A 15,864-nucleotide genomic window follows, 5' to 3' on the forward strand; every position below is an offset into this window, starting at 1 on the left:
TGAATCTGCATAGATCTGTAACACAAAAGACATGATTTTCTAGCTTGGTGCGTGTGTTTGGAAGAGTGATCCTCCATGCATGCAGCACTGCAAATAAAAGAATAGCTGCTTAATAATGATCATACAGTTGTTACTGAGTCATTAGGCTGTCCAGAGAAGAGCAACGAAGCTGGGGAAGGGGCTGGAGAACAAGTCTTATGAGGAGCGGCTGAGAGAGCTGGGGGTGTTTAGCCTGGAGAAGAGGAGGCTGAGGGGAGACCTCATTGCTCTCTGCAACTCCCTGAAAGGAGGTTGTGGAGAGGAGGGAGCTGGGCTCTTCTCCCAAGGGACAGGGGACAGGACGAGAGGGAATGGACTCAGGCTCCACCAGGGGAGGGTCAGGCTGGACATCAGGGAAAAATTTTTCACAGAAAGGGTCATTGGGCAGTGGCAGAGGCTGCCCAGGGAGGTGGTGGAGTCCCCATCCCTGGAGGTGTTTAAAAAACAGGTAGATGAGGTGCTGAGGGACATGGTTTAGTGATTGATGGGAATGGTTGGACTCGATGATCCAGTGGGTCTTTTCCAACCTGGTGATTCTATAATTCTACGATTATCTTGGAATTGTTACCCAGTCGCACTTAGCCTCCCTCTTTTGTGAGGAGTGCAAGAACGCAAGGGGGTTTAGAAGCTCCGTCCAAAGAGCTTTCCCTTGAATCAAGGGAAAATGTCTTCACCAAAAGGGGTTCTCAGACACTGTCACAGCTGCCCAGGGAGGTGGTGGAGTCCCCATCCCTGGAGGTGTTTAAAAGACAGGGAGATGAGGTACTCTGGGGTGGTTTAGTAGTGGGCAGGTACAGTTGGGCTTGATGATGTCAAAGGTCTTTTCCAACCAAGTGATTCTGTGCTTCTATATTTGCTACTTGATACTGAAAACACCGGCAAAAAACTCTCTAAGACTTGTTAAAAAAAAAAAAAAAGCCAACATCCTTTATCAGGCCTGGGCAACACGAGGGAGTTATCTGCATCAATCGTCTGCGGTGACACAAGAGCTGGGGACAGAACATATTTCCTGCTTACATGCATGTGTATAAATTTCCTCAGATATTTTATGCATGTTCTGTTACTTTCCAAGGTCTAATTTTAATGTTATTATGAACTTCACAACAGCCAAACCTCTTGCTAATATGGAGCTTTGGAGCCAGCTCTGCGTGGCCTTGCGCCTGAGATAGGGAAAGACTGCAAACAGGTGATTACAGAAGAAGACACCTCTGCTCAGAACAGATCACCCTGAACAGAAAGCGTCACCATCCGCAAAGAATGAACAGTGTCTGGAAATTCTACGATTCTATGAAAAACACTGAAAACTTACATGAATTCTGTGAAAAACACTGAAAAAAACCCATGTTCTCAGAGGGACATTCTGTCTAATTTTAAACAAATAGAATTACTTAGATGAAACTGAACTCTACTTGAGCTTAAATCAAAATATTCTGCTTTTTTGTAATAGGAACTGCTTCTTGTATCACTGCCCTGACAGCATCGCATGGGCACCACCCCCCTGCCAGGGAGAAGTGTGGCCAGCAGGGAGGGAGGGGATTCTGCCCCTCTGTTTCTCTCTTGTGAGACCTCATCTGGAGAATTGTGTCCAGTTATGGAATCCTCAGCGTAAGAAGGAGATAGAGCTGTTGGAATGGGTCCAGAGGAAGCTACGAAGATGATCTGAGGGCTGGAGAACAGGCTGAGAGAGCTGGGGTTGTTCAGCCTGGTGAAGAGATGGCTCCAAGGAAACCTTAGAGCAGCTTCCAGTACCTGAAGGGGCTACAAGAAAGCTGGGGAGGGACTGTTCATAAAGGCTTGTGGTGATATGATGAGGGGGAATGTATATGAACTTGGCCCTGGTGAGATCGCTCCTCGAATCCTGGGTTCAGTTCTGGGCCCCTTCCCACAAGAAGGATGTTGAGGCTCTGGAGCGAGTCCAGAGAAGAGCAACGAAGCTGGTGAGGGGGCTGGAGAACAAGAGGAGCATCTGAGAGAGCTGGGGGTGTTTAGCCTGGAGAAGAGGAGGCTGAGGGGAGACCTCATTGCTCTCTGCAACTCCCTGAGAGGAGGTTGTGGAGAGGAGGGAGCTGGGCTCTTCTCCCAAGGGACAGGGGACAGGACGAGAGGGAATGGCCTTAATCTCTGCCAGGGGAGGTTCAGGCTGAACATTAGGAACAAATTTTTCACGTAAAGGGTCATTGGGCACTGGCAAAGGCTGCCCAGGGAGGGGGTTGAGTCACCTTCCCTGGAGGGGTTTAAGGGACGGGTGGACGAGGTGCTGAGGGACATGGGTTAGTGATTGATGGGAATGGTTGGACTCGATGATCCTGTGGGTCCTTTCCAACCTGGTGATTCTATGATTCTATGAACTGGAGAGGGGCAGATTTAGGCTTGATGTAAGGAGGAATTTATTCATGCTGAGGGCGGGGAGGCCCTGGCCCAGGTTGCCCAGAGCAGGAGTGGGTGCCCCATCCCTGGAGGGGTTCAAGGCCAGGTTGGATGGGGCTGGGAGCCCCTGATCCAGTGGGAGGTGTCCCTGCCCATGGCAGCGGGTGGAACTGGATGGGCTTTGAGATCCCTGCCAACCCAAACCATTCTATGATTCTAGGATCTGTGCCTTCTCCCCCGCCCTGCCAGGACCCTCCGGCCCCTCGTGTCTCTCTCGCCCTGCCAGGACCCTCCGCCCCGCGCGTCACTTCCGGCCGCCGAGGCCCCGGGGGCGGCGCCGGTGCCGGTGGGGATGGAGGGCGGCCGGGGCGCCGCCTGCACCGCGCAGGTGAGCTTCGTGTGCCAGCGCTGCAGCCAGCCGCTCAAGCTCGACACCTCCTTCAAAATCCTCGACCGACTCACCATCCAGGAGCTCACCGGTACCGGCGGGGCGGGCGGGCGGGGGGAGCGGGGCGGGGAGCGGGCCGCGGGGCCGCCTAACGCCGCCGCCTGTCCCGCAGCCCCGCTGCTCGGCGCCGCCCCGGCTCGGCCCGCGGACGCGCAGGAGGAGGAGAGCGCCCTGGCGGAGGTAACGGCGGGATCCCCCTCCCCCGGGGCCGGGCCCCGGCCAGCCCGGTTCCCCCTTCCCCCGGGGACCGTGGCCTCCTACCTGTTCTCTTCGCCCGGTCATCGTGTCCCCCGTTTCCCCGGTGACTACGTCCCACGTCGCTCTTCTTTCCCTGGTGACCCGTGTGTCCCCTTCCCCTGACGACTGTGTGTCCCCCGGTGACCGTGTCCACCCTTGGTGACCATGTCCTGATACTCCTCTTCACCCTCTAATTGTGTCCCTCTTTGCTTCGCTGACCTGTGTGTCCCCTTTCCCCTGTGACCACGTCCACCCCCAGTAACCTATCTGTCCCCTTTCCTCTTCCCATGGTGACCCGTGTGTCCCCTTTTCCCTGTGACCACGTCCACCCCCAGTGACCTATCTGTCCCCTTTCCTCTTCCCATGGTGCCCCATGTGTCCCCTTCCCCTGTCACCATGTCCCCCCCACTGACTGTGTCCCCCATCCTCTCCTTTTTCCCCCGTGACCGTGTCATGCCCCCCCCGCCCTTCTCCCAGTGACTCTGGTGACTGTGTTGTCCTCCCTTTCTCTGCTTAACCGCGTTTGTGTCCCCCCAGGAAGCCTTCACGGAGAACCGGCAGGATGGTGTCTCCCGCAGGTTCATCCCACCAGCCAGGTACGGCCACCCCTGCCCAGCCCGGGGGGCCCTGCGGGGCACAGCGCTGCTCCAGGGGCTCCAGGAAAGCTGGGGAGGGGCTCTTGACCCGGGAGGGCAGGGATAGGACGCGGGGGAATGGTTTTGAGCAGAAAGAGGGGAGATTGACATGAGATCTGAGGAAGAAATGTTTCCCTGTGGGGGTGGGCAAGCCCTGGCCCAGGTTGCCCCATCCCTGGAGGTGTTCAAGGCCAGGTTGGATGGGGCTTGGAGCAACCAGATCCAGTGGGAGGTGTCCATGCCCATCACAGGGCTTGGAACTGGATGGGCTTTGAGGTCCCTTCTAACCCAAATTGTTCTTTGAGTCTGATTAAATACCACCCATTCTCCCTCCCTGACCCCGAAACCATCCCTGGAGAGAGCTGGGGGTGTTTAGCCTGGAAAAGAGGAGGCTGAGGGGAGACCTCATTGCTCTCTGCAACTCCCTGAAAGGAGGTTGTGGAGAGGAGGGAGCTGGGCTCTTCTCCCAAGGGACAGGGGACAGGACGAGAGGGAATGGCCTCAAGCTCCGCCAGGGGAGGTTCAGGCTGGACATTAGGAAAAAAAAATTCATAGAAAGGGTCATTGGGCACTGGCAGAGGCTGCCCAGGGAGGGGGCTGAGTCACCTTCCCTGGAGGGGTTTAAGGGGTGGGTCGATGAGGCGCTGAGGGACATGGGTTAGTGATTGATGGGAATGGTTGGACTCGATGATCCAGTGGGTCTTTTCCAACCTGGTGATTCTCTGATTCTATAACAACCCTGGTATCCAGCCTGACTCCCGTGTACCCTTAGCACTTAACTCTCTTGAACTTCTTTCCAAGAATGATGTCCACAGAAAGCGCCAACAGTTTCACGCTGATCGGAGAGGCGTCGGATGGCGGCACAATGGAAAACCTCAGCCGCAGGCTGAAGGTAAGCTGAACACGATCTGGTGAACTTGGGTGCTTTTGGGTGGGATGCTTGTTTGAGATTAAACTGCAAAGGGTCCCATAGCGCTGGCATCCCCAGGTTTCTGTGGTGAGTAGTTTGGGAATGCTGGATTATTATAAATCGAGATTTGCCAGCGAATCCCTTTTGCTAGTGGGAGAAGCACAAACCACTTTGCTGGAAACCAGGAGCAGCATCGGCTGAGCTGAGGGTGGGCTCTTCTGTCAGGTCACCGGGGACCTCTTCGACATCATGTCGGGGCAGACAGACGTGGATCACCCGCTGTGTGAGGAATGCACAGACACGCTGCTGGACCAGCTGGACACACAGCTGAACATCACAGAGAACGAGTGCCAGAATTACAAGTGAGTGACTCAGAGGCACCCAGAGAGTGAGAGCTTGAAGCGTAGGGAGAGAATGCAGCCTTGATCCAGCTTTCCATGATCGGCACCAGGCATCCTTGACTTCAGCGCTTGGTTTTCTTGGGCTGAATGAGACAAAAAGTGTATTTGGGAGAGTCCTGGGGTACGCAGCTTCCCTAAAAGCCCACCAGGACCACAGAAGCCACCTGTGCCCAGTGCCTGTGTGGCAGCATTCCTGTGTGGTCAAGGGTTTCTCGGAGATGCTTCCTGATGGGCAGCAACAGACCCTCTCACCATCTCACTCCCATGTTCTCCTGTTCGCCTTCCTGACAGAGCAGCGTCAGTGGGGAGAGCTGGGGATTGACAAGAGGTCCATGTGGGATCAGTGTCCTTCTCTTTGTCACGGAACCAGGCACGCTTGGTGGGTGTCTTTCCCCAGATCTCCGTGTTGCAATGGTGTTGCTCTCCTTTAGGAGATGTCTGGAGATACTGGAACAAATGAATGAGGATGATAAGGAGAAACTGCAAACAGAACTGAAAGAACTTGCGCTGGAGGAGGAACAGCTGATTCAGGAGCTGGAGGACGTCGAGAAGAACCGCAAGATTGTGGCTGAAGACTTTGAGAGAGTCAGGGCAGAGGCGGAGCGGTTGGAGCAGGAAGAAGTTCAGTGAGTGAACTGCAGCTTCAGTTTGTGGTAGGGATTTGGGGTGACAAATAAATGAGATCATAACGCAGAGTTATGATCATAATCATAATGCCCAAGTGCAAGAGGCTGGTTCTTTGCAAAACCGAACCAAAACAACCTTGTGTGTCCTGTGTTGCTTTTCTGTAAAAGCCCACACTTAGCGTTTCTTGTCTTGCTTTTATTACCAGGTATCAGAAGGAATACTGTGAATTCAAGAGGCAGCAGCTGGAGCTGGACGACGAGCTGAAAAGTGTGGAGAACCAGATGCGCTATGCCCAGATGCAGTTGGATAAGTTAAAGAAAACCAACGTGTTCAATTTAACCTTTCACATCTGGTAATGTTGACGCTGCAACATTGCTCAGTTTGTTAGGAATCTGCAACACGGAGCTGTGTTGGCAGGGAAGGTGCTGCTCAAGTCCTGTGCCCACAGCAAAGCTCCTGCGCGGGGCTCCCTGCAGAGGCAGCTGAAGGAGGTTTCTGGTGTTGTGCAGACATCCAAGTAGGCTGTGAAATGGCTCCTTCCTAAACCCTGTTAATGAACCAGGACCGCGTGTGCCAGGCAGCTTTTGTGTCAGGCTTCACAGAGATGAGAGTTTGGGGAGAGCAGAGGTTTGGTTGGGGCTTTTGGGGGTTTGTTTGATTCTTTTCTAATTATCTCTGTCATAAAGAGAGAATGAGGGGTTGGTGTTTATCTAAACTGTTAAACCAGAGCCCCAAACCCTCCTTGCTCAGTTAGCGATGTTGTTCCATACAGAATCACAGAATCACAGAATCACAGAATAACCAGGTTGGAAGAGACCCACTGGATCACCGAGTCCAACCGTTCCTACCAAACACTACCTGGCAGCACGTGGGCCCTCTTTGGTTTGTAGGCTGGAGGCTGCTGCTGCCCTGGTGCACTTATTTCTGATTCCTTTTATCACAGGCACAGCGGTCAGTTTGGCACAATCAATAACTTCAGACTTGGCCGTCTCCCCAGCGTTCCCGTAGAATGGAATGAGATCAACGCTGCCTGGGGGCAGACGGTGCTGCTGCTGCACGCTCTCGCCAACAAAATGGGCCTGAAGTTTCAAAGGTAGCTGCGACCCCGTGTGCGTTACACTGAGGGCCTGGCTGAGGGCAGACTGATCTGCCTTGTCAATTGTATCTCCTTTCAGATACCGCCTGGTACCTTACGGCAATCACTCGTATTTGGAGTCCCTCACGGACAAATCCAAGGTAAGTGGTCCTGCAGGAATCGTAGGATGCTGACCTTGAATTCCACAGAGCCCTGGTGACGCGAGGCACGCATAAGGCAAACTCAGCACGTTATGCCTTTACAGTACAGGAGAGCCAACTGTCCCGATTTCTCCAACCTCTAGTGGCTTGGATCAGAAATGGTGCGACCAGCAGGTCCAGAGAGGTTATTGTCCCTCTGGACTCGGCACTGGTGAGACCGCTCCTCAAATCCTGAGGTCAGTACTGGGCCCCTCACCACAAGAAGGATGTTGAGGCTCTGGAGCGAGTCCAGAGAAGAGCAACGAAGCTGGTGAGGCGGCTGGAGAACAAGAGGAACGGCTGAGAGAGCTGGGGGTGTTTAGCCTGGAGAAGAGGAGGCTGAGGGGAGACCTCATTGCTCTCTGCAACTCCCTGAGAGGTGGTTGTGGAGAGGAGGGAGCTGGGCTCTTCTCCCAAGGGACAGGACGAGAGGGAATGGCCTCAAGCTCCACCAGGGGAGGTTTAGGCTGGACATCAGGAAAATTTTTTTCACAGAAAGGGTCACTGGGCACTGGCAGAGGCTGCCCAGGGAGGGGGTTGAGTCACCTTCCCTGGAGGGGTTTAAGGGATGGATGGACGAGGTGCTGAGGGACATGGGTTAGTGATTGATGGGAATGGTTGGACTCAATGATCCAGTGGGTCTCTTCCAACCTGGTGATTCTATGATCTCACTCCACGTCCCATATCGAGCCACTCCTGCCATCCAGCCTGCAGCCCAGAAAGCCAACCATGTCCTGGGCTGCATCCACAGCAGTGGGATCCGCAGGGTGAGGGAGGGGGTTCTGCCCCTCTGCTCCGCTCTGGTGAGACCCCACCTGGAGCCCAGTGTTCAGCTCTGGAGTCCTGAGCATGGGAAGGATATGGAGCTGTTGGAGAAAGTCCAGAGGAGGCCATGGAGATGATCCGAAGGCTGAAATGTTCTCCCCTATGAGAACAGGCTGAGAGAATTGGGGTTGTTCAGCTTCGAGGAGAAAAGGCTCTGGGGAGATCTTGGAGCAGCTTCCAGGACTGAAAGGCGCTCCAAGAAAGCTGGGGAGGGGCTCTTGCTCAGGGTGGGCAGGGATGGGACAAGAGGGTACAGTTTTCAGCTGAAAGAGGGGAGATTGAGATGAGATCTTAGGAAGAAATGTTTTGCTGTGAGGCCCTGGCCCAGGTTGCCCAGAGCAGTGGTGGCTGCCCCATCCCTGGAGGAGTTCAAAGCCAGGCTGGATGGGGCTTGGAGCAACCAGATCCAGTGGGAGATGTCCATACCCACGGCAAGTGGTTGGAGCTGGATGGGCTTTGAGGTCCCTTCCAACCCAAACCGTTCTATGATTCAGATTAAAAACCACAGGATTTTCTCTCGACCCTGCAGCTGGGCCTGGGAAGGGTAGTGTTATTTGGGATGATAACCACAGAAGTCATATTCATTATGTGTCCCACACCACTCCTAGAGCATCCAGTGACAAATTTAGGCCTTGCAGAACCCTGAAGAGCTGCAGTGACAATATCCGAATTGGAGAGCCTGAGACAAATCTCTTTTCCAGGAGCTCCCCTTGTACTGTTCTGGAGGACTGCGGTTCTTCTGGGACAATAAGTTTGATCACGCCATGGTGGCTTTCCTGGACTGTGTGCAGCAATTCAAAGAAGAAGTGGAAAAAGGTGGAACTCGCTTTTGTTTGCCTTATCGGTGAGTGTTGCTCTAAATGGTGTCAAAGGCCTCATGTGCTGTCACAGCTAGTGCCTGCTGGTCCTGTCCTGTCTGTCTGGAATTGACACTGTTCTTTATAACATGTGGGATGACCACATTTGCTCCTAGTTGATTGGAACTCTAAAGCTGGTTCCTCAGGTGAAGACCCGAGATATGCTACGTTTCCTTTAAAACAAAAGTAGAATAATACAGACGTCAGTGTTTAACTTCGCTGCTTGATGCCACGTTGGGATCAAATGCTTGCAGTAGCAGTCATAGAATCATGAATGGTTTGGTGGGGTGGAAGGGACCTCAAAGCCCAGTTCTAACCCGCTGCCATGGGCAGGGACACCTCCCACTAGATCTGGTTGCTCCAAACTCCCTCAAATCTGGCCTTGAACCCCTCCAGGAATGGGGCAACCATGACTTCTCTGGGCAGCCTGGGCCAGGGCCTCCCCTGCTCACAGGAAAACAGTTCTTCCTAAAACCTAATCCAAGCTCTCCTATTTCAGCTTAAAACCATTCCCCCCCTGTCCTAACCCTCTGCACTAATAAACCTTTTTATGTGATAAAGGATGGACGTGGAGAAAGGCAAGATTGAAGATACCGGTGGCAGTGGTGGCTCTTACTCTATTAAAACACAATTTAACTCTGAGGAGCAATGGACAAAAGCACTTAAATTCATGCTGACAAACCTAAAGTGGGGTCTTGCCTGGGTCTCATCCCAATTCTACAAGTAAGCATGTAAAGAACCCGTCCTGGCAGCCGTACAACAAGTAAGCATGTGAAGAACCCGTCCTGGCAGCTGCAGGGCACCTGCGTTCCGTTGGAGAAAGTCAGATTAAGATTTCTCTTAATGTTAACCAGTATAAAATGTTTACAATACCAAAAATCCACATGACACTTTATTTAAAATACACGTAGTCTATGGAAAAGCAATATGTAAAGCTGTCTTTGTGAGCTGAACAAAATAAACAAAATCAGCTACCAAATAGCTACTAAAGTGGTATTTTGGGGGGTTTGTAGATATATGTATAAATTACTGTTATGCTTCTGAACACCACTGAGTTTGATCCTGCTCTGTTACAGCTTCACAAACAGGTTAGAAAAGCAAAATGTTAGAACTGACAGGACCTCTGCTTGGTAATTAAAGGGCAACTAAGAGTCCAAAGTAAAACCACCTCAGTCCTATCAGCACTTCTCTGTGCCACTGCGCTTCGCAGGGTTGGATACTGTTTGAAATGCCACTGGCTGTGGTGATACTGGCTATTTGTGATCCTCCTGCAGCCTGTTCTGGGACAGAGGTGGAGTGAACAGCAAAACACTGTTCCACACAGACAGTGCTTTCACTGGGCGTGTGCCAGGTACTGTGGAAACAGGCCCTGGCTGTGCTGAATAAATACCTGCTGTCACAACAACAAAACCAGTGCGATTCTTCCCTTTTCACAACCCTGGGCAGCTTGCTGCCTTTTACAGGGTGAGAGCACATAAGCTCCAAGTGCTGGGAAGGAAGGGAGATGGTAAAGAGCTGCAGCAGCTGCTTGAGACAAAAGATTAATCTTTTTAAAGGCAAGTGGAGTAAGCAAGCACAGCTCTCTAATGACTGGGGTGTGACTTGTTTCCATCACTCCAGTGACCCCAAGCAGAACACTAGAGACACAAATGCTTTCTCAGAACATGTGACCCTTCCTAGAGTTTTCTCCTTATTCAAAGCAAACGTATTCCTGACTTTGAAGATGTAGCTCATATGATAAACCTTTTGATGCTGAAAGAGGTGTTTCTGAAGGCTGCGTTGCTCCTGCACGTCTCCCCTCGCAGCACTGGTGCACGGCCTGAATGAACAAGTTTATCCAATGAACACAGAACACACAAAATGTGACAGAATACCTGGCTTTGAAACCAAAACTAAAGCCAAATGGCGCTGGATTCCCTGTGCAGTATCACAGCAGCTTGCTGCCAAGGTGGTAGCAACTGCTTGTGGAAGGCAGCTCTTATTTAAGCAGCACAATCCTGCTCTCCAGAGCGTTTGTTCCACTGTTCCTGTAGTGCTGTGTCGGGGTGGTGCTGCCGATGATGTGCTTCAGCACTGCGTAAGAGAACTCCAAGATACTTTGCGACGTGATGCCAGTGACACAGTTTAAGTGCTCCACAACCTTAAAGACAGACAACTCTCGCTTGCAGTGCCCAAGAGACACAAGTTACAGACCCCCAAATCTAATGAGAATAACAGTGCTCATGCATACACTCAATCAGCAATCAAAGCCTCTCGGGAGGGCCTTCTATTTGGTTGGGGTTTTCTTAGTTTGTGATTTTTTACGAAAGAAGCAATGGAAAAGCTACAATCTGTAAAAGGCTGGTGTAGCACATCAAGTTGGGCAGGAGGGTTTATCTGCTTGAGGGCTGTTTAGCCTGGAGGAGGCTGAGGGGAGACCCCATCGGTCTCTACAACGCTTGGAAAGGAGGTTGTGGTGAGGTGGGTGCTGGTCCCTTCTCCCCAGAAACAAGGGATAGGACAAGAGGAAATGGCCTCAAGTTGTGCCAGGGAAGGTTTAAAGTGGATATTAGGAAATACTACTTCACCAAAAGGATTGTCAAGCATTGGAACCAGCTGCCCAGGGCAGCGTTGGAGTCTCCATCCCTGGAGGGATTTAAAAAGACATGGAGAAATGGCACAAAGGGACACAGTTTAGTGGTGGAGTCAGCAGCACTTGGTTTACGGTTGGACTCGATGATCTTAAAGGTCTTTTCCAACCTGAACAACTCTGTGATTCTGCATTCATTAAGTTTGGGTAGAAAGTTGTCCCATGGGATTGTTCTCCACCCATTAACAAAACAAAGGCTGGGGGTTCAGCCTGGCTGTAAAGCCAAAGTGTGAGGATAAGCTTACATGAGTGCAAGCGGGAGCCTTCCTGCTTAAGAAGCTGAATGCTACCACCTCCCTCAGGCTATTCCCAGAGCCCACCTCTCTTTTTGCAGCACTTAAACATGTTAGAAACAATGTGGAGGCTGTTTACGTGTTCAGAAGTGACTGTACCTGCTTCCAGAGCCCAGGGTTTAATATGAACACACTTGTGCTGATGATTCCCACGGCCAAGAGCATGAAATCTTCCTTCACAGACAAAAACTTTGCTCTGCAGAAGTGAAAAACATCTTCTGGTGTAAAACGCTGCTGGCTTTACAGTTCCCTGATCAAAAGCCCCTCCCCAGCTTTTCTGGAGCCCCTTTCAAAGCACTAGAAGCTGCTCTAACATCTCCCCCGAGCCTTGTCTTCTCCAGGCTGAACAACCCCAACTCTCCCAGCCTGTCCTCATAGCAGAGGTTCTCCAGCTCTCAGATCATCTCCGTGGCCTCCTCTGCACTCACTCTAAGACATCCACACCCTTCCAGTGCTGAAGTGCTTTTCCTAAAGGAGACGTGGTGAAGCACATCGCTTTGCACTGGTACATCAATAAACAGTGCTGAAAGCCCCCCAAATCAATTTTTTTAAAAAACATGCCTAAGAAATGGTGTAATGTGAATTATGCTGCTATTTCTTAGGGGGTTTTAGAGTTTTAAATTCAAACAGTTCTTTTCAGCAATGGCCATGTGAGCTGCTTACACCTGCAGTTTGCTGGGTGTGGAATTTTCGATGGCGATCTTCAGCAAAGTGTCGTAGATGGTATCTCTCATGAGGTAGGAGAAGTCCAGGAGCTCCATGCACATCTGATGTAAAGGTTTTGCAGGAAGCAGGCAGCCGTTATGTCCTAGCATGGAGATCACACATCATCAGCTGTACATTTTGAGTCATTAAACTGAATGAGAAAGCATCGTTAGTTACTGCGAGTGAGGGAGGAAGATTTGTGGAGAGCTGCCTGCTGTTTCTGAACGCCATGGCCTCGTGCCGTAGGCTGTCTCGATCTCAGTATCATTTCACTCATTCTGAAACACAGGTCACCAGACCTGGGTGAAGAAAATGATAAGTGACTGTAGAACAAGTGGCCTCACACTGAGTTTTGTGAGTTCTCAGCTCTTTCACTGAACAAATCCTGACTGGCTGCTCAACAACAGCCTCCAGATTCTATCACAGAACCAGAGAATGTCCTGAGTTGGAAGGGACCCACAAGGATCATCGAGTCTAACTCCTGTCCCTACACAGAACAACCCCAACATTCACCCTGTGGGTCTGAGGGCCTTGGCCAAAGGCTTCTGGAATATTGTCAGGCTTGGGCTGTGACTGCTTCCCTGGGAGCTGTTCCAGTGCTCCACCGCCCTCTGGGGGAAGAACCAGTTCCTAATGTCCAACCTAACCCTCCCCAGCACATCTTCCTGCCATTCCCTCAGGTTCTATCATTGGTCACCAGAGAGAAGAGCTCATTGCCTGCTCCTCCTCCTCCTCTCCGTGTGAGGAAGCTGCAGACCACGATAAGGTCTCCCCTCATTCTCCTCTTCACCAGGCTCAACAGACCAAGTGACTTCAGCTTTTCCTCTAAAACCTTCCCCAACTCCGTGCCCTCCTCTGGACGCTCTCCAGTAGTGTTGGATCCTTTTTATCCTGTGGCGCCCTACTAGATTCTACTACAGACAAAGGTCTCGCCTGAAAAGTGAAGCCCAGGACAATCTGAAAAGGTTTGTGTGCCTGCACGGCAAAATCTGTAACGTGAGACACTTGGCAGAGATCAGTAATAGCTCTGTTACGCTCTTAAAACCTCTCGCCCCCTCTCTCCTATAGATGCTCTTACCTAAAACCTCCAGAAGCAATTCCACGTACGCCAAAGGAGTCGACATGTTGATCTGGAAGTGCAGTGTTTCTAAAACAGCAAGCTCCGATTCCAGCAACTCCTGTTTAGTGTATGAGTATTTTAAGGACTGCAGGAATTTTAAAGCAGTGTCATTGTTAACGATCTGAAAAGGGGGGAAAAAGACAAATTATCTTCTAGGCATTAAGGCTAAGAACAAAGCACCTCCCTTCTCCACTCCTCTCACTGAATCCAAGGGGGATGCTGCCCACTACCCCAGCTGCCTGACTCATCTCTCAAGCTGGCATGAGAAATCCAGCTTGTCCCTTCTTCCCATAGGTTTCCTCTTCTCCACAGACCTTCCCCAGACAGTGGAAGTCCTCTTTAGCCACTTTTGACAACTACAGCTGCTGCCTGTACTGTTTTCCTCCACTACCAGCAACATTTCCTGACTAATTGTGACTGGATGAGTGATGATTAACTTGCCCTAAAAGGTCACGGAGATTTAGGTCTCCAGTTCGATACCCTTCACATTTCATAGAATCCCAGAATAGTTCGGGTTGGAAGGGACCTTAAAGCCCATCCAGTTCCACCCCCTGCCATGGGCAGGGACACCTCCCACTGGATCAGGGCGCTTCAAGCCCCATCCAACATTTTTCACACTGCTAAGAAATCCTGCAGGAAATGTTTTTTTCTGGCTTACGTTGTAGTGCAAAGAAAGTTTGCTTGCAAGCTGAATGCACGACACAAGCCGTAGGACTAACGTGTCGTACAGCTGATCTTTCAGAGAGCTCCTCCTGCTCCCCTGTCCTTTCTCATGACTTTTAATGTTCTCGCTGGAAGACTGATGGATTTGTTCTACTCGCTTGATCATAAACCTACAAAAACCACAACCGTTTTGAAAAAGGTTCTCTCCTGCTAAGAAAAAAGCAGAAAAGCAACTTCACATGTACTCAGAATACGTGGATAGGTGTTAATTTGAATTAAACGAGTAGAGACAAAGCTCTAGACAGGCAAACCCCCATCACTCGTGGTTTGATTGAGTGGTACAGGGCAGGCACAGTGTGAGGAAAAGGAGAAATACACAGAGCAGTCAGGGTATTTTTTACCTTTCAAGTAACTCCACCGCTTGGTACCTTGCCGAGTGGTCCAAGTGCCATTTTTCAGCCAAAAGGAACACAAATTCTGCAAAATAAGGGCAGCAAACCCTCACCGCGGCGTCCCAGAGCCGATCACAGCCCAGCAGACTGCCTCGGGAAGGAGCCTCACCCACTATCCGTGTCTGTTTGAAGCACCCGGCCTCGTCCACCAGCTCGCTGAGGCCCTGCTCGTTCTTGGCGGCCAGGCGGATCAGCGTGCCCTCGATCACCTCGGCAGCCACCTCGCCGAACACGGGGCCGGGGTCACGGCACCGCGGCACTGCCTGCGCCTGGGATCCCATCAGGGTCCAGGCAGGGAGCTGGTGGGTGATCTCAGTTCCCAGGGCACCTCCTCATACGCTGGGCCTGGGGGGGAGATGGGATTACTGGTAACAGGGCCAGGAGGATTGGGAGCCCTGGTAACGGGGCCAGGAGGGCAGGGCCCAAGGGAAAGCGGGGACCCCCAGTAATGGGGCCAGGAGGGCAGGGCCCAGGGGGAAGCAGAGACACCCAGTAATGGGGCCAGCGGGAACTGGGGAGCCCTGCTAACGGGGCCAGTCAGGCGGGGGCAGGAACAAGCGTGAAGTGGAGGCTGCCGTTAACAGGACCGGTGGGAAGCAGGGCCCCGTGGCAACGGGGCCAGGCAGGCGTAGCGGCCAAGGGGAAGCTAGTAACGGAGATGAAGTCAGGCAAAGGGGCCTGGTGGTAACAGGGCTACAGTTGGGGGGTGTGTGCAGGGGCAAGTAGTAATGGGGCCAGGAGGGCAGGAGGATTGGGAGCCCTGGTAATGGGGCCAGTGGGACTGGGGAGCCCTGGTAATGGGGCCAGTAGGAACCGGGGAGCCCTGGTAATGGGGCCAGTAGGAACCGGGGAGCCCTGGTAATGGGGCCAGTGGGAACCAGGGAGCCCTGGTAATGGGGCCAGTGGGAACCGGGGAGCCCTGGTAATGGGGCCAGTCAGGCAGCGTGCAGGAGACAGCGAGACGTAGGGACTGCCAGCAACAGGACCGGTGGGAAGCAGGGACCCCAGGTAACAGGGCCAGACGGGCGTAGTGGCCAAGGGGAAGCTAGTAACAGAGACGATTAAGTGAGGCAAAGAGGCCTGGTGGGAACCGGGGACTAGCGGTAACGGGGCTACAGTTGGGGGGGTGGGGGTGGGTGAGTGCAGGGGCCAGCGGTAACGGGGCCGGGCGGGCGAGGCTTAGGGGAAGCCAGTAACACCAGTAACGAGGCCCAGCGGTAAGCAGGGACCCCTGGTAAGGAGGCCGGGCGGGGAAGGCCAGCGGGAAGCCGGGATCCCCGGTAACGGGGCCGGGGGCGGCCCTGCCCTACCGCCTCACGGCCGCGCCCCGGCGCCTTCCGGGTCACGTGGTCGCGCCGCAGCCAATCGCGCGACGCTGCGG

The 15,864-nt window shown here is 52.6% G+C and overlaps 2 protein-coding genes across 2 annotated transcripts; one reads left to right on the forward strand and one right to left on the reverse strand.

The window, feature by feature from the left end:
• The first annotated feature begins 2,728 nt into the window (after positions 1–2,728).
• Positions 2,729–9,602, forward strand: BECN1 (beclin 1). The gene is made up of 11 exons (XM_069877310.1): positions 2,729–2,885; positions 2,967–3,034; positions 3,629–3,687; positions 4,528–4,618; positions 4,862–4,998; positions 5,469–5,663; positions 5,870–6,016; positions 6,608–6,757; positions 6,840–6,900; positions 8,466–8,608; positions 9,183–9,602. The coding sequence occupies exons 1-11, from the start codon at positions 2,759–2,761 to the stop codon at positions 9,346–9,348; spliced, it is 1,344 nt and encodes a 447-aa protein (XP_069733411.1). The 5' UTR covers positions 2,729–2,758; the 3' UTR covers positions 9,349–9,602.
• Positions 9,603–9,735: 133 nt separating this feature from the next.
• On the reverse strand, positions 9,736–15,816 carry CNTD1 (cyclin N-terminal domain containing 1). The gene is made up of 8 exons (XM_069877318.1): positions 15,794–15,816; positions 14,593–14,828; positions 14,433–14,508; positions 14,027–14,201; positions 13,327–13,489; positions 12,207–12,351; positions 11,643–11,739; positions 9,736–10,761 (listed from the first exon to the last, which is right to left on the reverse strand). The coding sequence occupies exons 2-8, from the start codon at positions 14,762–14,764 to the stop codon at positions 10,600–10,602; spliced, it is 990 nt and encodes a 329-aa protein (XP_069733419.1). The 5' UTR covers positions 14,765–14,828; positions 15,794–15,816; the 3' UTR covers positions 9,736–10,599.
• Between the last annotated feature and the right edge of the window lie 48 nt (positions 15,817–15,864).

This window comes from Phaenicophaeus curvirostris, chromosome 26 (assembly GCF_032191515.1).
Source record: "Phaenicophaeus curvirostris isolate KB17595 chromosome 26, BPBGC_Pcur_1.0, whole genome shotgun sequence".
NCBI lineage: Eukaryota > Metazoa > Chordata > Aves > Cuculiformes > Cuculidae > Phaenicophaeus > Phaenicophaeus curvirostris.